The 21612-nt window shown below is 41.1% G+C and overlaps 1 protein-coding gene across 6 annotated transcripts in view; it reads right to left on the minus strand.

Moving 5' to 3' along the window:
• CACNA2D1 (calcium voltage-gated channel auxiliary subunit alpha2delta 1) overlaps positions 1-21612 on the minus strand; it is a 558706-nt gene that overhangs the window by 297168 nt on the left and 239926 nt on the right. For all 6 annotated transcript variants that reach the window (XM_019543648.1, XM_019543647.1, XM_019543646.1 and 3 more), the window contains exon 4: positions 20754-20798. In XM_019543648.1, coding sequence (XP_019399193.1) covers positions 20754-20798 — 45 coding nt within the window. The remainder of the gene's footprint in view (positions 1-20753; positions 20799-21612) is intronic.

The raw sequence follows: 21612 nt of genomic DNA on the forward strand, positions 1-21612 counted from the left end.
GAGGCTGCAAACCCCCTCCCAGCTGGAGTGCCTGGCTGGCTGCAAACCTCCCCACTCCCTCAGTCCCTAGCCAGCTTCTCCCCACAGCTGTGTCCCGCAACCCCCAAACCCCACTTACCTTCAGCAAGAAGAGTGAGCCTGAAGCAGCTTCTGGTAAGTGAGAATGTCAGGCCCTGCCTTTCCCCCCAGGCAGGGTTGAGTGTTTCCCCTCTCCTTTAGCAAACAGCTCCTGGAAGCTGGAACTCACCCAGCCTGCAGAGCTCTTTGCAAAAGGGATTTCTCTGGGTTTCTCTTCTAAAAGGGAACATCCACGTTTTCTCTGATAAAAAATGGGAAATCCATTGTTTTCTCTGTTTTTCTATGGGAAATGGAAAACCAGGATCCCTGCTTATTAGTCATGTTTTCTAGACCTCGTGTTTGTTTGTTGCTATAGGGTATTTTTTAGGAGTAGTGCATAACACATTTACACAGGAGGAGTTGACTAGATAACTCTTGAGATCTCTTCTAACTCTGACTCTTGAAATACTCCTGTGGGACAGCAGGTTTGAGCATCTCTTGGAGACACTGAAGCATGGGGACATTAGGGAACACTTCTGCATCACACTTGCTCTCTTGATCCCAAATGATCTAGCAAAAGGCTAGTAGAGAAAAAAATTACATGGATTCAATAGATGAAGCCAATGCATAATGTTGCAAAGTAGTTTCAGTTACACTTCCAGATGTTGGCAAGGAATAGCACAGCTTGTGACAAGAGCCACACAGCCTCTGCGGATCCCATTCCCCAACTCAAAATAAATCAAGTTCCCTACACATGTCAGTTCACACATATCCATTCATGAGAATTTTGCCTTTGAGGGAAATCTCTCAGTGCTGAAATCTCTCACAGACAAAACTTAAAAGGATCTTTGGGCCCTGCATATGGTGTCAAAGGCTCAATGCTCACATTATGGCAAGCAGCATATGCCCAAGTCCTTATCCTAATCTCCCCTTGCACCCTAAGTTAACTACATATGCCACTCCCTGCAGGACTACTGCATTATATATTTAAGAAGTGACATCTCATCCTGAAGCTGGCTTACTCTTTGACAGCTCAATTTACCAAAGCCACAGTGCCTTCCCAATTGGGCCCAATGGTCTATTTCCATGTGATCAAGCAATGTACTGCTGCAGCTCTTTTCTTCAGATCTAAGTTAGGACAGCTGCAGCACAACTGCAGGACCAATAAGGATTGTGTGACACTCTTCAACCCATTAAAATCAATTCCTGTGCAGCTGGAAATTATAACATTGCCTGCTCTTGGCACTACTTTACTGGCATTATCTATTCTCCCGGCACTGCCTATCTTGGCAGCCAGCACTCCTAGTTCTGGCTCTCTCTCGTAACTGTTTTCTGCCCCTTTCCTGCCATGTTCAGCTCTTTATATTTTTCAAGGCTAGACTGAGTACAATGAAAGAACAAAACGATGACTTATATGCATTCTGCAGTCTTGTCCATAACATTAATAAAAAGGTACCCTTACCTTGTTATTAAATCACTTATTTTATAAAGAGCGAACATATTCCAGACAGCATCTACTGAGCCCAGCCATTCCCTCCCCCTGTGTGCCCAATCACAGAGGCTGCTCTCCTCACCAAAACATGCTCTATAACATGGAAAGTCTGCAAAGGAAAGAAAGAGGGCTCAAGAGGTTACCCACCGCTCGGTCTATATTGTGAAATGATCTTGTTGTCTCCTGTATGCAGAGCAGAATCAGGGATTCTGGGTGGCATTTTGTAGAGTTTTTTTTTTTTTTCTTTTTGCTAACAGTAGTTTCATGGTCTGCCCCTAAGCTATTTCTTGGTGGTTATAACTGCCTATATCAGTACTGGAAACATCTGGCTTTGATAGTTATTGCAGTAGGAAGGGAGGAATGTTCACAATTTAACTTAGTATTCTGACCTGGTTTAAAGAAAATGTGATGTAACTTTAAACCTCCACCTAAAACCAAATCCAAGCCTTTCTGGTGGTTCAGGGAAAAAGCCCTTACCTTATTAAAACAAGAAACAACAACAACAAATAATTTAGATTGCCGTCATGCCTCTTAATTTCTGTGGAGCTCTTGTACTGAGTTTCCATTAGGCAGTCAACTAAATGTCATGAAAGTAGATTCAGTCTTGTTGCCTGCCTGAGACTGTCTGATCTTGTGAGATTTCCAGCCCAAAGAGTTTTGCATGAGTGAATACGTTTCACATCCAGTATCAACCCAAACCCCTAATCTGTGTCCCAATCTTGCTTACAATTAAATGCAGTAAAACACGCATTGTTTTCCTTGCTTAATGGATCAGAACCAGTGTGAATATGAATTGCTAAATCCTCAGAGTCCTTTTTATTGACAGTTAGTTCTAAAACCAACATTAACAGTTAAATTTGAACTTTTTAAAGGTCATAGTTCTTTAACCTATACTGTGGCCCACTCTTCCATGTTATCAATAGCAATATTAAGCAATTGTAAGGCTGTAAGTGTTCAAAGCATTGTGCAGACATTAACTCATGATAATGTTAATTGGGGCTATAAATGTGCCTCTTTAGGCTATTAAACTGCTGTTGTAATAGCTAGACAAACAGAAAACAATCAATGAGACCAAACAAAGCACAGATCCATGAATCAGGTAAGAAGCATCTATAGATTTTTCCCCAGATAAAAGCTTCCATTTGATAGATTCTAAGTGAATTAATCATGCACTGTTTGAGCATATTTATAGTTAATATAAAAATCTGGTTAGAGCAAACTTAAGAATGTATGAAGTTACAGGACGGGAATCCATAAAGATCAAAAAGAATCATAGTGAGATAGTAGATACAAGCAGAGAAACATTCAAAAGAAAGATAAAGAGCTGGGTTAGCTGAAAATGTTACAGGTGCTCATAAAAATGTCAGAGGGAGAGAGATGCAGGACATAACTACGAAACTCAAAGGCCAGCTAAAGCCCATTTTGAAATTATTTGAGGTTTGGACAATGGGAATCTTCATATAAGAATTTCATAGAATTAAAAATAAAAGTTAAAATGTAATGCACACAGTAAAAGAGAAAGCGTGAAGATTAGCTGAAAGCCGTCGTTTCATGAACCATCATTAAGGTAGCTGAAAGGCTAGAACTGTTGAAGAAGCAGAACGTAGATGACCTTTTCCAGCCACACTAGGCAAGATTTCTTTCGTACAGATAAACTGCAGATTACTATTCAGGACAAGGCTGAAAAGACGTGCCTTGGATACAAAGCTCACGTCTGAATGGCCTTGCATTAAAAATTGTTTCAAGTCCAATACTTTGTTTAAAGCCAAATGCTTTTATTTAGGGAAGAATGGGGAAATAATAGATTATACTATTAATGCAAGAAGAAATGAAGTAGAGGACAATGCATTAGAGTAAGTCCTAAACCTAAGACAATATGTGACTGTCTACAAATACAGCTCTACTGTGAACTGTTGTAATTTCTTCAGTCTGGTTTTACAGACATTTTATTCTTAACTAGACTAAAAAGAGTTGGAACCTCCCTCAAAATAGCTATGAGAGTTACCTGGAATTTTAAAAAAGCCATAAAGGATAAGACAGGCAGCAGCCCTTTTACTTCCTTTCCAGGGCAAATGGTAGTTCAGGGGTGATGAAGGAAGGGCCAGCAGTGTCAGATGAAGACTATGCAGTGTCTTGGCTTCAAACTCCTACTCACAAGCCACAATGACTGAGCCAGAATAAGAAATAACTGTCTGCTGGAGGAAGTGAGGAAACAGGGGAGGAATGTGTGGAGTCTCTCATGGAACCACCTGGAGTGGCAAAAACTGCATACTGCCCCTTGCCCAACACTTATCTAAGAGTTAGGGTCCAGGAATAAAGCATAATGGTTGCTGTTTTCTTCTTTTGGCTTAAATATATTTTAAGTAGGTTTGTAATTTCATCACAGATTAGCTACCAGTATTTGTGTTTTATCAGAGTAAGATTATATTTGGCAAGTTCTTTCAATAGATACTGTACAAAATAAGCAGCTCCACAGAGGTATACAAGTTTGAAAACATGTATATACCTACACAAAAAGATGTTATTTCCTCACCTCCAACTACGTAGTGTATGTAGGCCCTAATCTATGCAACCATAAAAAGAATGTACCTATTAAAAATAAAATCTTTAAATGCTTCATTCCTCCCTTCCGGATAAAAAAATACATTTTTTCAAAGCCTGTTTCCACCTCAGATCAGACAATAAAATTACATCAGATTAAGTCATTTAGTTTGCTGCTATGTTACACAACTCAGAGTGACTGATGCAACCCAAGCGATGTGCCATAGCAGTCAGAAATGCACCCTTTTTTTCTAAAATTAAGGGACAGAGTTCTTTACCTGAAAATGCTGTTTCAGTAAGAGTTTTTAAGAAGTGCAATCATGATTAACTTCATTTAAGACACAAACAATTACAGTACATTCATTTTTGCCATTATCACTTGTGCGTCTGATATAAGTAAGAAAGACTCCCAGAGGAAGAAGTACTGCTTTAAAAAGATGAATCGCTAGCTTTAGGGTTGAATTTTGATCTTAAGTGTAACAAACTTATCCTCCATGGGGAGGCTTCCAGTATTGCTCTGGTATGCAAGTCTGCCTTCAAGGAAGGATTCTTTGCATTATGAACCCCCTCATCTTCTTAGGATATTGACAACTAATGTGACAGTCTTGCCATTATTATTTCATAACTTTGTTTCACAGGTAGGAGGTAGCTCTGGGGCACAGTTGTATCAGATCATCATGCATTTTTCATGCAGTCCCAAATACATATTTATGTATGGGACTGGAGGAAAGAACAGACCTATATGGATTTGAGTGAAAGGAGATGAGCATGGTGGCTGATTTTCTACTCCCAGAATTCAAATAGGATGTAAGGCCACCTTCACCTTCAGGCATTAAGATAATTTATAATTCTAACGGTAACTCAAAGAGAGTCCATATCCCTACCATTGATTAGAATCAACTTCCTTGTAATACCCTTGAAGACTTGACATATTTGGTAGGTATAGGTGGTGTAGAAGGCTTTCATTTTTCAGTGAACACCATGACAAACTCTTCATACCAAAGTAGCTACCGTCAATCACCCATTCACTGTCAGTTCAAATATGCATCTCTTCAGGAAAGGCATTAATTCACAGTGACATCCAAAACAGACTGTTAAAAATGATACTGTTAGATTCCAGACATAAAGACAAAAGTGCAGTAAAAACATATAGTGCGTATTTTCCTAAAAGAAAGAGAAGTCAAGGCACCCAGGATATAGTGGAGATGGAAATGCTCAAAGATCACAACAAGAAGAAACATGCCCAGCAAAAGGACTTGGTAAGACTTGAGTTTAAAAGTAGAGTGTCTTGCAGACTCACTATGCCAGAGGGGAAAACCCTTGACAGAGTTATGCTGACAAAACTTTTAAGTACGGTAAAATGGAACCAAAGTCTCAATTTGCTTTACCACACACCACTCGACTTCTAAAGGGAAGCTTCACTATATTTGCAAAGAAGTTTTAATTGACAATTAGTGAAGTCCAGAGCCTTGACCCCTCTGGAGTGCATCAAGCATCACCTGGACAGGTAAGTGTTAAACACCGCATTTCCAAGAGACTGTCACCTCTCATCCTCTTTTGTTCACCCTAAAGTTGGAGTGTTGTTGTAATCTTGAGAGTCCAGGAAACAGACAAGAAGCGTATTCTTCAGAGATGCTGCCCTGAGGAAGGGCATTTTCTGCCCCAAACCTTATCTAACATCTCTCCAAAATATACAGTTGGTTCAATAAAAAGTTATGATCAAGCCCTGCTTGCTAAACAAAGGCTGTTCCATCCTGAAGAAGTAACGGGCAGGAAAAGATGTAAGCCTCTGTCTCCTGCAGGTTTTCCCAACAGGAGATTAAGAGGAGCTTGTCCAGTCTTAAAATACCTGTTCCTTACTGAGAGGAACAAAACAAATCACCTAATTAAGAGGCTCCTGCCAGGTGAGAATGAAATTATTAAACAAAAAGAAAAAAAAAACTGATTTCCTGACAATTCTGTGTTTATTACCTCAACCTTGTATTAACTCAGTTTGATGATTTGTAACATCACAATGATCACTTCCCTTGGTTTGCAAGTGACACGCCTGTTAATACAACCCAATATGATGTTGGCTTTTACAATAAGAGGACATAGTTAGCTTATATTCAGCTTACTGTCTACTGTAACTTCCCAGTCCTTCTCTTCAGTACAGCAGCCCAGCAGTCATTCCCCAATCTGTATTTGTGCATGAAATTTTTCTCTTCCAAGTGGAGGATTTTTCATGTGTCCTTGTTGCATAGCATGTCTTTGACTGTGAAGCATTTTTCCCCATCTAATCAGGTCACTCTGGTTCCTAGCCCTAGTCTGCATTTGCTGTATTTCCTTAATGGTTCCTACTTTCCAGAGTATCAGCAACTCCATCCAATTTGTTTTTTGTTGTGTGTAAATTTGGCAATTGTACACTCAATACCATAGTCTAAATTATTAATGTCAATATTAAACAATGCCAAACCCAGAACAGAACTCCAGGGAATCTCATTTGATATGACCTCCTAACACATTGAGCCATTGTTAACTACTCATGGATCCTAACAATTAGGAACTCATCAAAATCCTGATTTCATAGATTTTGCAAAATCTGTGGGAACAAAAAAAAAAAATCTTACTGAAAATAAAATGCTGGCTCCCCATAGGGAGCCAGCAGTCCTCATGGTGCTGCAGCCCAGCTGTGCAACCTGAGAGGGGGAAGGTACAGAGGGGGGCTGCCAGCATGAACGGAAGCCCAAAATGTCTACTGCCCTCGCCTCCGATTGGCTGAGAGGACCGCCTGCTGTGTGACCCCCACCCTCACAACCAATCAGCAGCAAGAAGTAGAGCCATATGACAGGTAGTCCTCTCAGTCAACCAGTGGTGAGAGGAGGGGTCACACTGAAGCCCCTCAGCCAGAGGCATGAGGGGGCCCTGCTACGATCAGCCCACAAAAATGGAGACCGGCCCCACAATCTCCCAGTAAAATCAGCCAGCTGCTTCCTCAAACCAGGCAGACACTTAATGATAATCTAACTACCTAACTTTCACCTAGTTCAAAATTCTTCAGCTTGTTAATGAGAATGTCGGTGTCAAAATCTATGCTAAAGTCAAGGTATATCACATGCTCTGCTCTCTCCCCATCCAGAGTAGGTCACCTTATGATAGAAAAAAGTCAGGTTGGTCAGGCATGACTTAGTTTCGGTGAATATCTGTTGGCTGTTTCTGAGCACCTTGCTCTTGGTGCTTCACAACAGATTCCCTGAGAATCTGCTCCATGATCTTTCTTAGTATAGAGATCAGGCTGACTAGTCAGTAGTTTCCCAGATCCTCCTTCTTCCTTTTCTTAAGTATGAGCACTAAGTTTTTGGTTTTCCAAGCACCCAACCTCCACGAGTTCACAAAGAGGATAGCTGATGGCTCTGAAATTACCTTAGCCAATTCCTTCAAAATTTTGGGTGCATCCTATCCAGCCTTGCAACTTGAAAGCATCTAGCTTCTCTAAAAAAAATCCCTAACCTCTTCTTTTGATACTTTATGCTGTTTGTTTCCTTCTGAATCTTTGCTACCAACTGGATCCGTCTTCCAACCTTGCTTCTCACACAGAAAAACTTGATAAAACTAGACTGCTGATTGTTGTAAGAATGCTGCCTTTCATGCTGACCAATATGGTTTCACAGTTTTTGCCCATGTGTCAGTGTGTTAAACTGTAATCACTTTTTGCCCTCTGTCTATAGCATCCTGCGCAGTGGGGCTCCGGTCTCATGCCTGAATTTCTAGTTCCTACAAGAATATAAAAATACTGGTAGTATACCAATTTTTTTCCGACTCAACAGGGGAATAATTAGAGGTAACCAAAATATGTAGTAGAAAGAGATAGTTAGCTTTGTCACTCTGATGTCAAGCAGAAGGAAGGGTAGGGTAGGGTAGCACCTTAGAGTTAGTCTTTAAAGTCACAGTTAAGACATACTGTTTGAAGAGTTCCAGCTGAAGGCAGAAGGAAGGGTAGGGTAGTGGGTGCAGGGTGCAAGTGTGTGTGGATGTGGGGGGTTGGGTGTGTGTGTGTGGGAAGTGTGGTTGCGGTGTTGGCGGGTTGGGTGTGTGTGTGTGTTGGGGGGCTTTCCTCACCCCCAACCATTTCCCCCCCCCGCCTGCTCTTTATGACATGGCTGAACCCAGCCCCTTCTGCAGGTGGGGGGAGGAGAAGAGGATCAGCACTGCCTGCCTGGCTCGAAGTGCGCTGCAAGGGAGTGAGAGAGCAGCTGCTGCTGACTGGCAACAAGAAAAGCCCCTAGGAGAGGGGAGAGGGGGTGGGACAGGGAGTTGAGCCTGGCACTGCCAGCTTTCTTGGTCTCTGCCTCACAGCTGCCTGGCAGGGCTGCAGCCAAGCCCATGCTGGCTCCTGCTGCTTCCACCCCACCTGCCTGTTTTGTGCCTGCCCGGCAGGGCTTTGTAAGTAGCGGAGCTCCTTCACACCCCACCTCTCCATCCACATGCTCCCCCGCCCACCCATGCATGAGCCAGACCAAAGCAAGCTGCAGGCAGAGCCTGCCTTCTGTCCTGTTCTCCTCAACACTCCAGCTTCCCCTCCCGACCTGCTGCCCAGAGCACTCCAGCAAAGACAGGAAGAGGACTTGATGGAGGCTGGGTGAGTCCAGAAGTTCCCTGGCATGCTGCAGCAGCAGCACTAGCAGCCCTGCCCAGAAGGTGTGCCTGCTGGCCAGGCCTGAGGCCCTCCTCTAGGGAAGGCTAGGAATGCAGTATGCGCTGTGCCAGGCAGGAGTGGGCGGGATGACCCCAGGCAGAGTACAGCAGGGGCAGCTGCCAGCCAGACCAGATCAATCAAGTAAGCACCTCCAGGCCGGATCCAATCAGCTGGTGGGCCAGATGCGGCCCATGGGCCATATTTTGCCCACGCACGCTCTAAGTTCATAGTTAAGTCATACTGTTTGAAGAGCTGAAGTAGAGAGGGCTACGATATTTGTTTTGTAGCTTATCTATCCACTGGCTTTGTAGCTTGTTAAAAGACAGAAAAGGGCAGTGGATATAGATCTGTGCATGATTCTGAAAGGTAAAAGACATGGGGTGCTGACAGACATGACAGTTTGTCATGAGACCAGCCACTGAAAGTGCTCCACAGCCATGCACTGATAGAAGCGCACGGCTGCAGAGCACTTTAAAAATGCCCACTCACGTGACAATATGAATCCTCATTACATGAGGGTTCAGATGAAGGTGCTCCAAAGCAGAGCACCTTCAATAACACCTATCAGCATGTGCTAGAAGCAGGGCTAAGTTGAGAATGGGAAGAACTTATTTCCCAGAGCTGTCTTCAGAATAGGAGGGGGAAGAGGGAAAGTGGGGAGTTCAGTCTGGGGTTCTCCCAGCCAGCACTGGACAGTGGGGCAGGTGGATTGGAGCCACCACCTCCACTTTAAGGTGGGGGGCTTCAATCCACCCACCTCCCCTCTCCAAAGTGGGCTGGGAAAACCCCAGAATGGACCTCCCTCCCCTGCCTTCCATTCTTCCCATCCTGAGAGAGCAGGAGAGCTCAGAGATGGAGGCAGGGCTAAGGGGCTGATGCTGCAGACATGCAACCTCTCTCCCTAGGTCAGCTCCAGAGTGGAGTTTGATCACCCACCCTCCCAATCCAACAGAAAATGTCTGTTGAGTTGGGCGGGTCAGTCTAACTCATGGCACTTTCTATGAAGTGCCATGAGTTAGACTGGGGAGGTATACATCTGTCAGTGCCCCTACAGCTTCCTGGACAGAGAGGTTTCTGGAGTGGCACACCTAGAGATTTCTGTGCAAGAGACCTGCCTGATATTTGTTCTACAGAGTTCAAGACGACAGGACTTGAGTTCTATTTTCTTTAAACAGAAACAACAGTTATACTCCCAACTCAGTCAAGGACAAAGGGCACTAGGAGACCAGAGGAAACTCTTCAAGGATGCCCTCAAGGCAAACCTTCAGTGTAGCATTGACACCACAAATTGGGAAAAGCTTGTCCAGGACAGGAATACATGGCAACAACTATCTTACACTGAGGAAAAACAACTTGTCCTGGAGGCAGAAAAATGACAGAAATGGGAAGAAAGGAAACAAGACTGAGAAATCCATATCTGACCCTCACTTTAACCGCCACTTGTGCCGTTTGCCAGAGAGTCTGTGACTCTACAATCGCACCTTCTTAGCCATCAATGGACTCATTTACCACCCTTTACTTCACCCATGGGAGTGATCATCCTTGACCATGAGTGATCACTGGCACCATCAACAAAAAGTAATACCAAACACCGTACCCAACTCGTATCAAACTCCTCATCCTAAAAAAACAAATATGCCAGGCCTAGAATACTAGCTAACCACTTGGACCCAAAAACACAATAATAAAAAGGACAGTGAAGAATATGAATTTTTTGAGGGACAAGAATAGAAATAATTTTAAACCAATGCCTATGGATAAAACTGAAAACAATACCTCTGCACATTGGAATTCATGGCACATTTTCATTCATTGCTCAATGATATTCAGCCTGCCCTTCCATTTTTCTCTTTTTGCTGAGCTCCACATTTCTGCTTTGGACCCAAAAAGAACCAAGCCAGGCTGAAGTGTTATGAAGATAAAAGTTCACTAAACTTTGTCAAAGCCCAAGAAGGTTTAAAGTCTGAGTTGAAAGAGATTTTATCTAAACTTGTTCAAACATCTCTACTCCTGAAGGAGCAGAGACATTGAGACATTTAAAGCTATGTGAAATTTCCATTACAAAAACAAAAGAACAAAACGTCACCAACCTGGTATCAGCACAAAATTGAAATTCACTCCAGGTCACTAATCTGAAGAGCACCAAGTAATGGAGGTCAATGTGGAGTGAGCCCAGACCCAGCATCAAGTAAACTTGAGCTAAATCATTGTCATGACTCTCATTTTAACTAAATTTAATGTAATTGTAAGTCAAAGCAAAATTCAAAAGTACTGCAATGCCATGAATTAACACAGAAGAAAAAGGCATACTCTAACAGCTACAACCTGCAACTAATGAGTTGTATACAGCTCTAACAACACAAGGTCCCTCAAAAAAGAGATAGGTATTAAAGTGTCTGCTTCACAGGTAACAAATTTTGTCCCTTAAAACACATGTATTCCTATGGCTCATATGCCCTCTAAAGCAAATGCATGGTAATTTTTTTTCCCTTATCTTTTGACATAATTCATATAAGAAGAAAAGGGAACACAGCAAAAGATTACTTCATTTTTAAAGGGTAAAGGAGTGTAAGGGACAGGTGTAATATGCCTTGCTTGGCAATTACTTTGATTTTTCATTCTGCATTTTAAAATAGCAGGTGGTGGTAGAGGACGAAGCAGAGATTTTCACAGGACTATGTTTTTCAAAAGCAAGTATGTACTTGGACTGCCCAACTTGACACATTTTAAAGGTAGCCAAATGTGCGAAAGTAAATTCATACTACTTGCCAAAACAAAGATCTCTCAGTCTGACACAAAAACTGGTACACTGAAAATCCTTCTTCATTGTGGTAGGGGAGGGAGCAAAAATGGTGTGTGTGGAAACCACACCTATACTCATAACACAACTCCTTGCTACTCAGCTTTCATGTCTGATCTAATGATTTTTGGCTGAAAGTATGCACCTGTTTTCCGTTTGGCCTGCACTCACAAAGAAGTGTAGCAGAGCTATGAAGACAATATTGTTTTATCTCTTTAAGAGTTGATGTTTCAGGTGTTTTCCCACAGCAGCAGGCAGCTTCTCTCAGAAATGTCATCTACGTCCTGCGGCAGATATCACATACATTTTTAAACAGATTACTGCATGCACACCTTTATAAGAAAGGCAGTTCTTCATACTGAAAATAAATACTCGTAAGTTAGTCCTGATTTCATGGGAAACAAGTTGCTTCCCTCTAGGTAAAACTCAAATTTTAGCCATAATCTGAATGCTACTGCCTGTGCTCTTCCAGGGTCCCTGAACGGAGCCACAATTCTAGACCCCTGCATCTGTTCACTAAGGCAGTGAATGAAATGTGCCATTGTTGCTTTAACTATTAGCAAATGATTAGCATCTGCATAAGCAGTGCTGCTTCATCAGTCATGGCTTCTATCCAATATGCAACTCTGTGAAGGAAATCTTGTTCTCAGATAAATCACTTGTGTCAATTAGGAATGCAGCCCTTGCCAGGAGATGCAACTGACTGTTCCCAATTAAGGGCTAATGAATAAGAGCAAAAGGGTGCTGGAAGCTTTCAGTGGGGCATGAGCATTGCGGTTGGGGGTTAAGCTAAATGTTAAATTAAAATAAGGAGCAAAGAAAGTAAAAAGAACAAGACTTGGCCCTTTGAGTTAATTAGTTGTTCCCTTTATTTTATTTTAATTCATTTTCCTTAGGCTATTTTGTTCCATCTAAAAAGGGCTTATAAAAAAGCATGATTTGAGTTAATCTACTTTCCCCTTTAATGCAACGCGGACCCAGAGTAGGACATATCACTATTATTTGCATTATAAATTAATAACAAGCTATTTGATAGGGCTGCAATTATCTGTGATAACTCATCATTTGACTGCCAGTGCAGTAACCAATTAAATAACCCATATTACTGCAACCTAAAGAGAGAGAAGAAAGTGTATAGCACAGGTTATCATAACTCTAACTCATCATCTGACTGCCAGCATAGTAATCGATTAAGTAACTCGTGTTAATGTCACAAAGAACAAGGGAAGGAACAGTAGTCAGTGAATAATGGAGTCCTTAATGGGCAGTTCTAAAACAATACTACAAAGAATTCTGAAATCTAGAATTAAATTGTATAGGTAGTTTTAGCCTGTTGTATACTACAAAAGTAAAACCATAGGCTAACCTGCTACAGATTCTCTTTTTTAAAATAGCATAAAAAGATAACTGACAAAACTAAACCAAAGAACATAGCCAAAATATAGTACTGGATTTTAAGCTCTTAAATTTAATATTATCCTTACGGTTTGTTACTACAAAAGCTGTATTATTTAAACACAATTAAGGTTATTCCATATAAACACTAGAGAAACACAAACTGGGTACTCTCTGCATAGTATTAGACTGCCCTGGCTACTGTAGAAGTGACAAAGATTACAAAGAATAGCTGAAGGGGAAAAGAGTCAAAGAAGAAATGAAAGAAACATTAAATATATAAGGCAAATAAGAAAAGAAAAAGATTATGATGAGTGGAAAAGATGGGGCTATTAAGAACCTTCTATGGCAGGACTGGGCAATTATTTCATGTGGAGGACTGCTTATCAAGTTTTGGCAAGCTGTCAAGGGCTGCATGGGTACCCATGCCCTTGACAGGTACCCGGCCCCCTGGTCGCCATCTTGGGACCAGAAGTCCTGCCCCCTAACCCCTGACATTTACCACCAAAAGTCCCTCCCCTTGCCCCCAGAAGTACTCCTTTCAGCAAGGAGTTTTGCCATCTTGGAACCAGAAAAATACCAATTATATTCTAAAAAGTGAATATCTAAAACATTAATTAATTTGATTTAAAAAACAGTTTTGCCCTGGTTTGTATGTGTTTGTGTATTGTACATAGAGGTGATTGCACAACAGCTTAAAATGAAGTCTTACACCTGTATATTGTGGGGGGTAGGTTTATGGGGGGCTGTGGGTGCATAGGTAAGTGGGGTGAGGGAGAATGGGTGTGTGTGGATATGTGGGGTGTGGGTGGGTGTGGGGTTTGTGGGGGTTATATGTGCAGGGGAAGGGTGGCTGGGCTGTGTGAGGGGGTGTGGGTGTGGGGGTCTGCATGTATGGCAGTGCAAGGGGGTATGAGTGCATGTGGGACTCGCCCTACAAACACACACACACACACACACTGCTCCTGCCTGCACACATACATACACACTCTGCCCCTGCCTGCCTGCCCACACACATGCATGCAGAAAACACACACGCGCGCGCGCGCACACACACACACACACACACACACACACACACACACACCCCCCACCATACCAGCAGGGCTCTGTGCTCCCTGGTCTGGCCATGCAGCCAGGAGCCACGTGCTGCTGGAGCAGGACAGGGGCAGGAAACAGGGAAATAACTGAGGGTGGATGGTGTCTGCCTCCTGCTGCTGGCTCCTCCTGTCCTCTTTGACAGGCAGCCAGCAGCAGATAAATATTTTCTAAATTTTTTAGGGGTCCTGTGGACCAGAAAGAATGGCCTGGTGGGCTGGACCTGGCCCACAGGCTGTATTTTGCCTGCCCCTGTTCTATGGGTTACATAAGCAAATAGATTTTGAAAAATGGTCTGTGAAGAAGAGATGAAATGACTGGATAAAGTGAGACCAGTACAAAAAAAGACAAGAACACAGAAAGAGTCCAAGGGGACTTCAGAGGAATGTAAAGAGCAAGGAGGCAAAATGGAAGAAGGAGAGAAAGAGACTTTAAGATGTGCAAAAGAGGACAGACAAATACAGTATTGCTCAGAAATCCTCAGAAGTACTGCATCCTTTGAACACTCTACATCTGAAAATTCAAGTGCATTACACAAAATACAGTACAGCACCTAAATATTGTAGGAAAAGTGATTTACTGAGTCATATAGCATGCAGGTCTGGTTAAAAAGCACACATTTAATTGACCTGGTGCACTGGATCTGGCATGTAGGGCCAGTCCGTGGTCCTGATCTGGCCTGAAGAACTGCCCTGTCCCCTTCATTTGGCCTGTGGGGCCTGATGAGATTGCTACCCCTGCTTTACTGAATAGGACAGTGAGTAGAAACCTAACAGACCTGTACAAACAAGTAGTTTATCCAGCCTTCCTGTGTGACATGAAAAATTAAAATATAACAACTCTTTTTTTTTTAAGCTTGCAAAATATTCATATATTATGGTGCTGAGCTGAATATGAGCAATTAGATAAACTAATAGCATCTAGTTGATGTTGTACAGTGAGAAGTACAAGAAACTCACTGCTAATTGATAGACTAATCAATTACGGTAGCGTGCATGGTAGAGAGATGGCTTTACTTGAGAAATTAGGTAAATGAAATGTCAAGGAGAGACTAGTTTTCAGATGAGGTTGTAAAATTTCCAGGTGGGCAAGGTAATTAGGCTGAAGAAGGCTAATTTAGATGGTGAGGGAGAATAAGAGTTCCATCCATCCACTTTGTAACCAGAAAACAGAAAAGTAAACTAGACTGGAAAACATGAAGAAATACTACAGAAATAGAAACAAATAATTATTGGAAGATATTTCATAATATGAAGGAAAACAGGTAAATTTGCATAATGAATCCTGAACCTGATAGGCTACCCACAAAGATTTGAGTATAGGAGTTATCCTTATGCTGTCAGCTATGGAAATAAAACATAAGCCCATATGTCCTACTTTGAGTCTGCCTTGAGTTAATCTACCTTCCCCTTTAATGCAAACCATGCTTTTTTAAAACAGAAGAGCTGGGCCTTGTGCCATGTCATAAATAATAACTTTTTTATAGATTAAAATGAGGGGAAGAAGGGGAAACAGAAAGAGTAGTTGAGAAACAGTTTCAGGGGGTGCTGTTTCACAGGTGGATGTAAGCAAATGTATAGACATGGGAGACAGCATGAAGATGCCATTCACTCTACAGTAAAAACACACTCTTACGGTTTCTAATGTTAACATGGCTACAAAATCTGAGATGAGCAAAAAGGGGAAAAGTGGTTACTAGGCAGTAGAAGACATGGTTTTGTCTGAATCTGAAGAACTTATGAAGTCATGAGAAGGAGAAGAAACAGACAAAATGACTCTTCGTTTTGTCTGTTTCTTCTCCTCATGACTTCAGAACCAAGAAAGTCCATTTAACATCCTTGCAAAAGCAACCCAACCTATTTCTCAATAACAATAACTGGGCTTACTTCCTACAGATATTATTATTGTTAAATATGTTGGGTTGCTGTTGAAAGGACATTAAGTGGTAAAAGTTCTCCACCATCAGGCAAAAAGGAAGAGTTTAATATCTAGATAAAAATGAAAGAAGCAAACTGGTGGTATAACCAAGAAAATGTCATGGTTGTGCTAAAGGCTAGGGACAGACATTACACATAAACCGGTTTAAGTAATCAGAAACTGGTTTAAAACCTGTAACAGAACACATGTTCAGTGGACATAAACCAGTTTGAAAATGGCTGAAACCGATTTGAGACAAACCTAGTTGAATGTAGTATCAGATTTAACTGATTTGGGTAAAACCAGTTTATGCAATGTCTGTCCCAGACTTCTTCCTGGTCCCAAACCAGACTCCCTCAGCATCCTGGCATGTTATCTGGGCTGGGTGGGGATCTCTGATATACAGCAGAGCTGGCCCCTCTCCTCTGCTCTCTGGTTGGAGCTCTGGCAAAGACTGGCTTCCCCGTACTCCCCTCCTCCCCTCACCACTTCCTGCTACACAGGGATCCTCCTCCACTCTGCCTACATAGACACCGCTCAACATTAGCTAGCAGACCACATGCAGGCTATGGTCCATGCTGTGGCAGACAGGAAAAAGGCAGACAGGACTGTCAGCTTAAGACTTTTTGGAGCTAATCAACAGGTAGCTGGTAATGTCCCTCCATTCCTTCCTTGTAAAAAAGTTGCTTAAGAAGAGCTTAAACTAATGAGAGAGGCTTTGTTTTCTGATGGGGTGATAAATGCTGATAACAGAGCTGATAAATGTTCTGTTATCAAGGGGGGGGACCCCCTCTCTAATAAGAGTTTCCTGCCCAGGCCTGGCCACGCCCCCCTCAGCTCAGCACTAAGCAAGGGAAGGGAGGGCTGTTCTAGAGCCCCCCAGCTTCTAGCCTGAGCCACTGCAGGCATCTGCTTGCACTTCTGGGATGCCTGTGTAGTTAAATAATGCTTTAGCCTAGCCAGGTTAGACTAACCTGCAAAGATTGAATCAGTTCAGGCTCAGGCTTTTTGAATGTCTGTTGCTAGACAAACTGTTTTAAATGCAATAATTAACAAAAGAAGAAATGATGCCAGAGCTATGAAAGGACTAGAATCCACATATGCAAAAGGACACTTTCAGTAACTGAAATAGGGGTGCCAGCCAGAAACAGTAAGTATGTGAAGATAACATTAAATGAGTGTTACATTGAATATTTTGTGTTACGGTGGCACTACATATGCCAGCAACAAAGCTACATTGATACAATAGGCTAGCTATCATGAACACACAATTAAAGAACACTCTACTTGGAGACGCTTACAACAAAAAGAGAAAAGAAAAAGGAGTACACTGTGCAAGAAACACATGAGGACCAGAAATAGAGATGATAAGGCTCGCCCAGTGCTCATAGAGGGGACATCCAGATGAGTGAGGACATGCAGTATGTGGTGCCACACGCTCGGGTGTTCCCCACGCTGCTAATTTGTACTACAGGAGATTTTTTTGACCTGGGGAGTGTCAAAAAAACCCCACACCTTAAAAAAGTGGGGTAGCACATGCTGCTGGATACCAGAACCTTGACAGCTGGATCCACACTCCAGCTGCCGGATTGCCATAGCTGTAGCCCCCAGAGGCCCTCAGGTCCCCAGGTGAGCTGCTGGGGCCATCCCAAGCCTTCCCTATCCTACCAGGGGCAATGATATGACATGTGCCAGAGCATGAATTCATGGACACTTCCCAGGGACAAGCAGCAGCAGCACATATTGCTGATCTTTGTCCCGGGGGCAACACACATTCCCACTCATGGGAATGTGCCCAGAGAAGTCTGTGGCAAAAAACTGAAATGACTTCTACTACTCATTTTTTTTGTATTATCAACATGCCTTGCTTCCTTTTTCATGTCCTTGTGACAAACTATTGAGCAGAATTTGCAGATTCGTTGGAATCTGACAGACCGTACCATGAATGCTTCTGCTACGGTTTACGAAGTTGCAACCTCTGGTCTGTCAACCACACACCTTTGTACCCGCATCACCCCTGCCTGGCACTAGAGTGCCTGGAAAATGTAACCAGGACTAGGGATCCATTTTTAAACACTGGCACTAAAACACATGGTAAGAAACAGCACTATCCTTATCTTCTGATCTAAAAAGACGTTAAGGGGGTAAAGCAAGAAAAAAAGACTGTGACAAGTCCAGCCTCCAGATTCTTGAGCCTCCTTTCAGTGCCATAACCATCAGGCCAAATTTAAATAAGATGTGAGAAAAGAACTTCTAAATGTAATTTAGGCTCTAGAAGCATGAATAGACAGTTTGCCAGATTGGTAACAATGTAATCTCTAGAAGCATGCAATAGAATAAATAGATTAAGAATTATGTATAACAGAAATTCATTCAGTGCTTTCCATAAAACAGTAGCTAACTGCAAATTTCCCCCCCCAGTATTTTGCAACAGGTGTTTAAGAACAATGTGCATTGTCTCTGCATTCATCATGCTACAAAAAGAATACAAACGCAACAACAACAGAGCAGACTGTGTTGTAAATCTGCATTTTGTAAAAATCAATCTGTACAAAATTAAGTTATTCTCAAACACAATTGTCACTTATTGTATTTTCTGTAATAATTCTTTTGATGCCTGACTTAAAATAATCACTGTAATTTGCACTGATAAATTTCCCATTTTTCTGTTATTGAACTATGGAAATAAACAATTTAATTCTGAAGAACAAAACAGTTTCATTTCTAAAATGAATACATCTTATCAAACCAATATTACTGTTGTGTACAGAATCACATATGGCACATCTACACAAGACATTCACTGCACAGTAAACTAATTTCCCTCTTTTCCTTCCCATTGTACTATATATTTCATTTTATTAACCATTGTAGCAGGTAGCCCAATCTTAGACTAAACAAAAGATCCAAAGAACTGCATTTTATTTTTGTCAACTCCCTGATTTTTTTTTCCCCTCCCAGGATACCAGGGATATTTCAAAATAACAATAACAAAGACTGAAACAATAGCAAAGACTGAAACCAGCCACCCAGGTTCAAATATTATCAACACTTACTTTGAAAAAATCCTCCACGATTACTACTGTGCGAATTGTACAAAAATCTCACTGTAGCTCTAGGGTTTTAAATGTTTCAGTCATTCAGAAGCATCATAGTGTTCAAAAGGGAAACTTTAATTGGTGTTGCTCTTTGGTATTACACTCTGTACTGTTGCTGTCACGTTACAGTTTTACATTTTTATTGGCAAATTGTCCCTCACTGACTGACAACTGCTATTAACTCAACAGTCATGATGTCTATTAGTATTTTCATTCCTTTGGGTAGCAAGACCTGTGAAGCCCAACCATTAGAATGAAAAGGAGCCTACAGCCATAGAGCAACACATGCTAAAAAGAACAAGACACTGGGTAGAATATGATGATCGTCCTAAAATATATATATATTTTAAAAGGGGAGTGGGGGAGGAATATTAAGGAGCTCTGGACTTATAGTCTATGAATGCTAAAAAGTGTTAATTTTGCAGCCTTCCCTAACCTGTTTTAACCACAGCTATTAAAAAAATAGATAAAAATGTCCCAAAAAGTTTTTTTTTCAATACTATCTTGTACCACAGGCTCTCAGGCCCAGGGGGCTAAATGTAAGCACCAAAGTCAACATCTTAGGCACTTAAACAGAAGAAGGATTTTTTTTTTCAAAATCCTGAGCACCTAAGTCATCCATTGAATTCTATGCCCTGCATCTTTCAAACTCAGGTCAGTTACTTGGGTGCCTAAATATAAATTTAATCTGAGATACATGAAAAGTAAGATGCTGGTTTTTCTTATTGTGATTATACTTTTCTACATTTAGTATGAATTCCATATAATAAATGTAAGTATTTGCTTGAGAAGAACCATGTACTTTATTTACCTTGTAGCAACAGTACTTTTCCCATCATTTTATAAATTGATTATAAATACTGGCAGCCACATTATGTCATTTGGAAGTAAAGACGACTTCTCTTGCTTCCGAAAACTAAGGAGATTTTTAAAGTAAGGGCATAACTTTGAGCAATTTAGATTATGACTCCAATTGAAACCAAACATTAAAATATACTGCATCTTATCTAATCTTCCTTGGCCAAAATCTCTTTTTTTTGCACCTCCTTCATCATTTGCAAATGGTCATTTACATTATCACAAAGTGGAAGCAAATTCATTTTGGATTTAAAGTTACCACTTTACATCTATTTTTCACTCTTTTTTTTCTGTGCTCTAAATTATTACAAAAGGCACAGCATGCTGGAAAACACTGAATCTGAAAGTTCAGCCAAAGTTCTCTAATGAACAAATGGATTTGTTGAAAGCACCGTGCTATGGGTTTTGGTTTCAGCCAAAAAGATATTGATGGGGGGGGGAGGAGAGGAGAGTATGAGACTAACTAGATACTTCGAAACTTTTGAAATAGCATACTATGTTGTACAATCCTAGTATTCTGATTATATATAAAGTGATTCAACAAATGGGTAATAGTGGGTTAGAAGCACATTCCTTTATTATAGCTCAGTAGACCTGGTGAGAATCTAAAAAGGGTCCCAAGAAACATTTATAGTCTAGGAAACTTCTTAGAGAGACCTGTGAAGTCATCTATATGAGGGCCAAGACATTTTTTTTTTCAAAAAAAAAAAAAAAAAATTAAAATCTGGGTTTAATCTCTCAAACCTTGACTATCCCTTCTAATTGCTTGTAAATGAAAGGAATCTTGTAGTTTTCAAGTAAAACAAAAAATATATTACTTACATCATTCAGATCATCTTTTGCATTGTAATAGACGATGTCATTTGTCTGGGAGAGAAAAGAAAAAAAAAAGTTTAATTGCTGGGTAATGGATAATATGGCCTAAAGTGAATTTGAACACACAGATTTAAGAGACAAAACTGGATTTCATGGCACATGCACTGATTTCTGATCAGGATCAAGTCCTTTTACTCTTTTTGTAAAACTACAAAACCAACAAAGAATTGTCATTTATATAGTACGTCTTTCCGGAAAACTTCTTTCCTATAACAAGGTGCACCAATGACAGCTGGAAAGTACACGCTGCTAAGAAAAAAAGCTATGTCCACCTCTGCCAGCAGAAGACTTATAAAAGCTATGTGTTTTAAAGATATATGAAGAATTCACTATGCAAAGTGATGATATATGTACCCAAAACCCTACCAGGCAACAGACATGATAACTCACCAGCCTTACAAGGGTAAGTGGGTTATTAAGTATTTGTTGCACATATTTCACTCTTCATGTGCCACAGCAAAAAATTAGCTTGGGGACTATACATCACAGGGCAATCCAATTCTTGTGGCACACAATGGCATGTAACATTACAGTAGATTAATTGTAACATTCGAACTCTTAACACAGCAGTGCACTAGTATAATGTTAGCTTCTGTTGCTCTAACATTCTGAATCTTCATTTACAGTAATTTCCAGAGCAAGTAGAGGAAAATTTCCCATTAAAAGCTTATCTGTTTTTTGTTTTGTTTTGGTTTTCGTTTCTGAAAAAAAATCCAAATTTAGTTTATTTTACCAGCCCTACATATTCCAGTAATGGATTCTGCTTACTATACAGTTGTGACCTTCCATTAGCCCCGATTATTAT

Source organism: Crocodylus porosus, unplaced genomic scaffold (genome assembly GCF_001723895.1).
Source record: "Crocodylus porosus isolate Cpor-Errol unplaced genomic scaffold, CroPor_comp1, whole genome shotgun sequence".
NCBI classification, from domain to species: Eukaryota; Metazoa; Chordata; order Crocodylia; family Crocodylidae; genus Crocodylus; species Crocodylus porosus.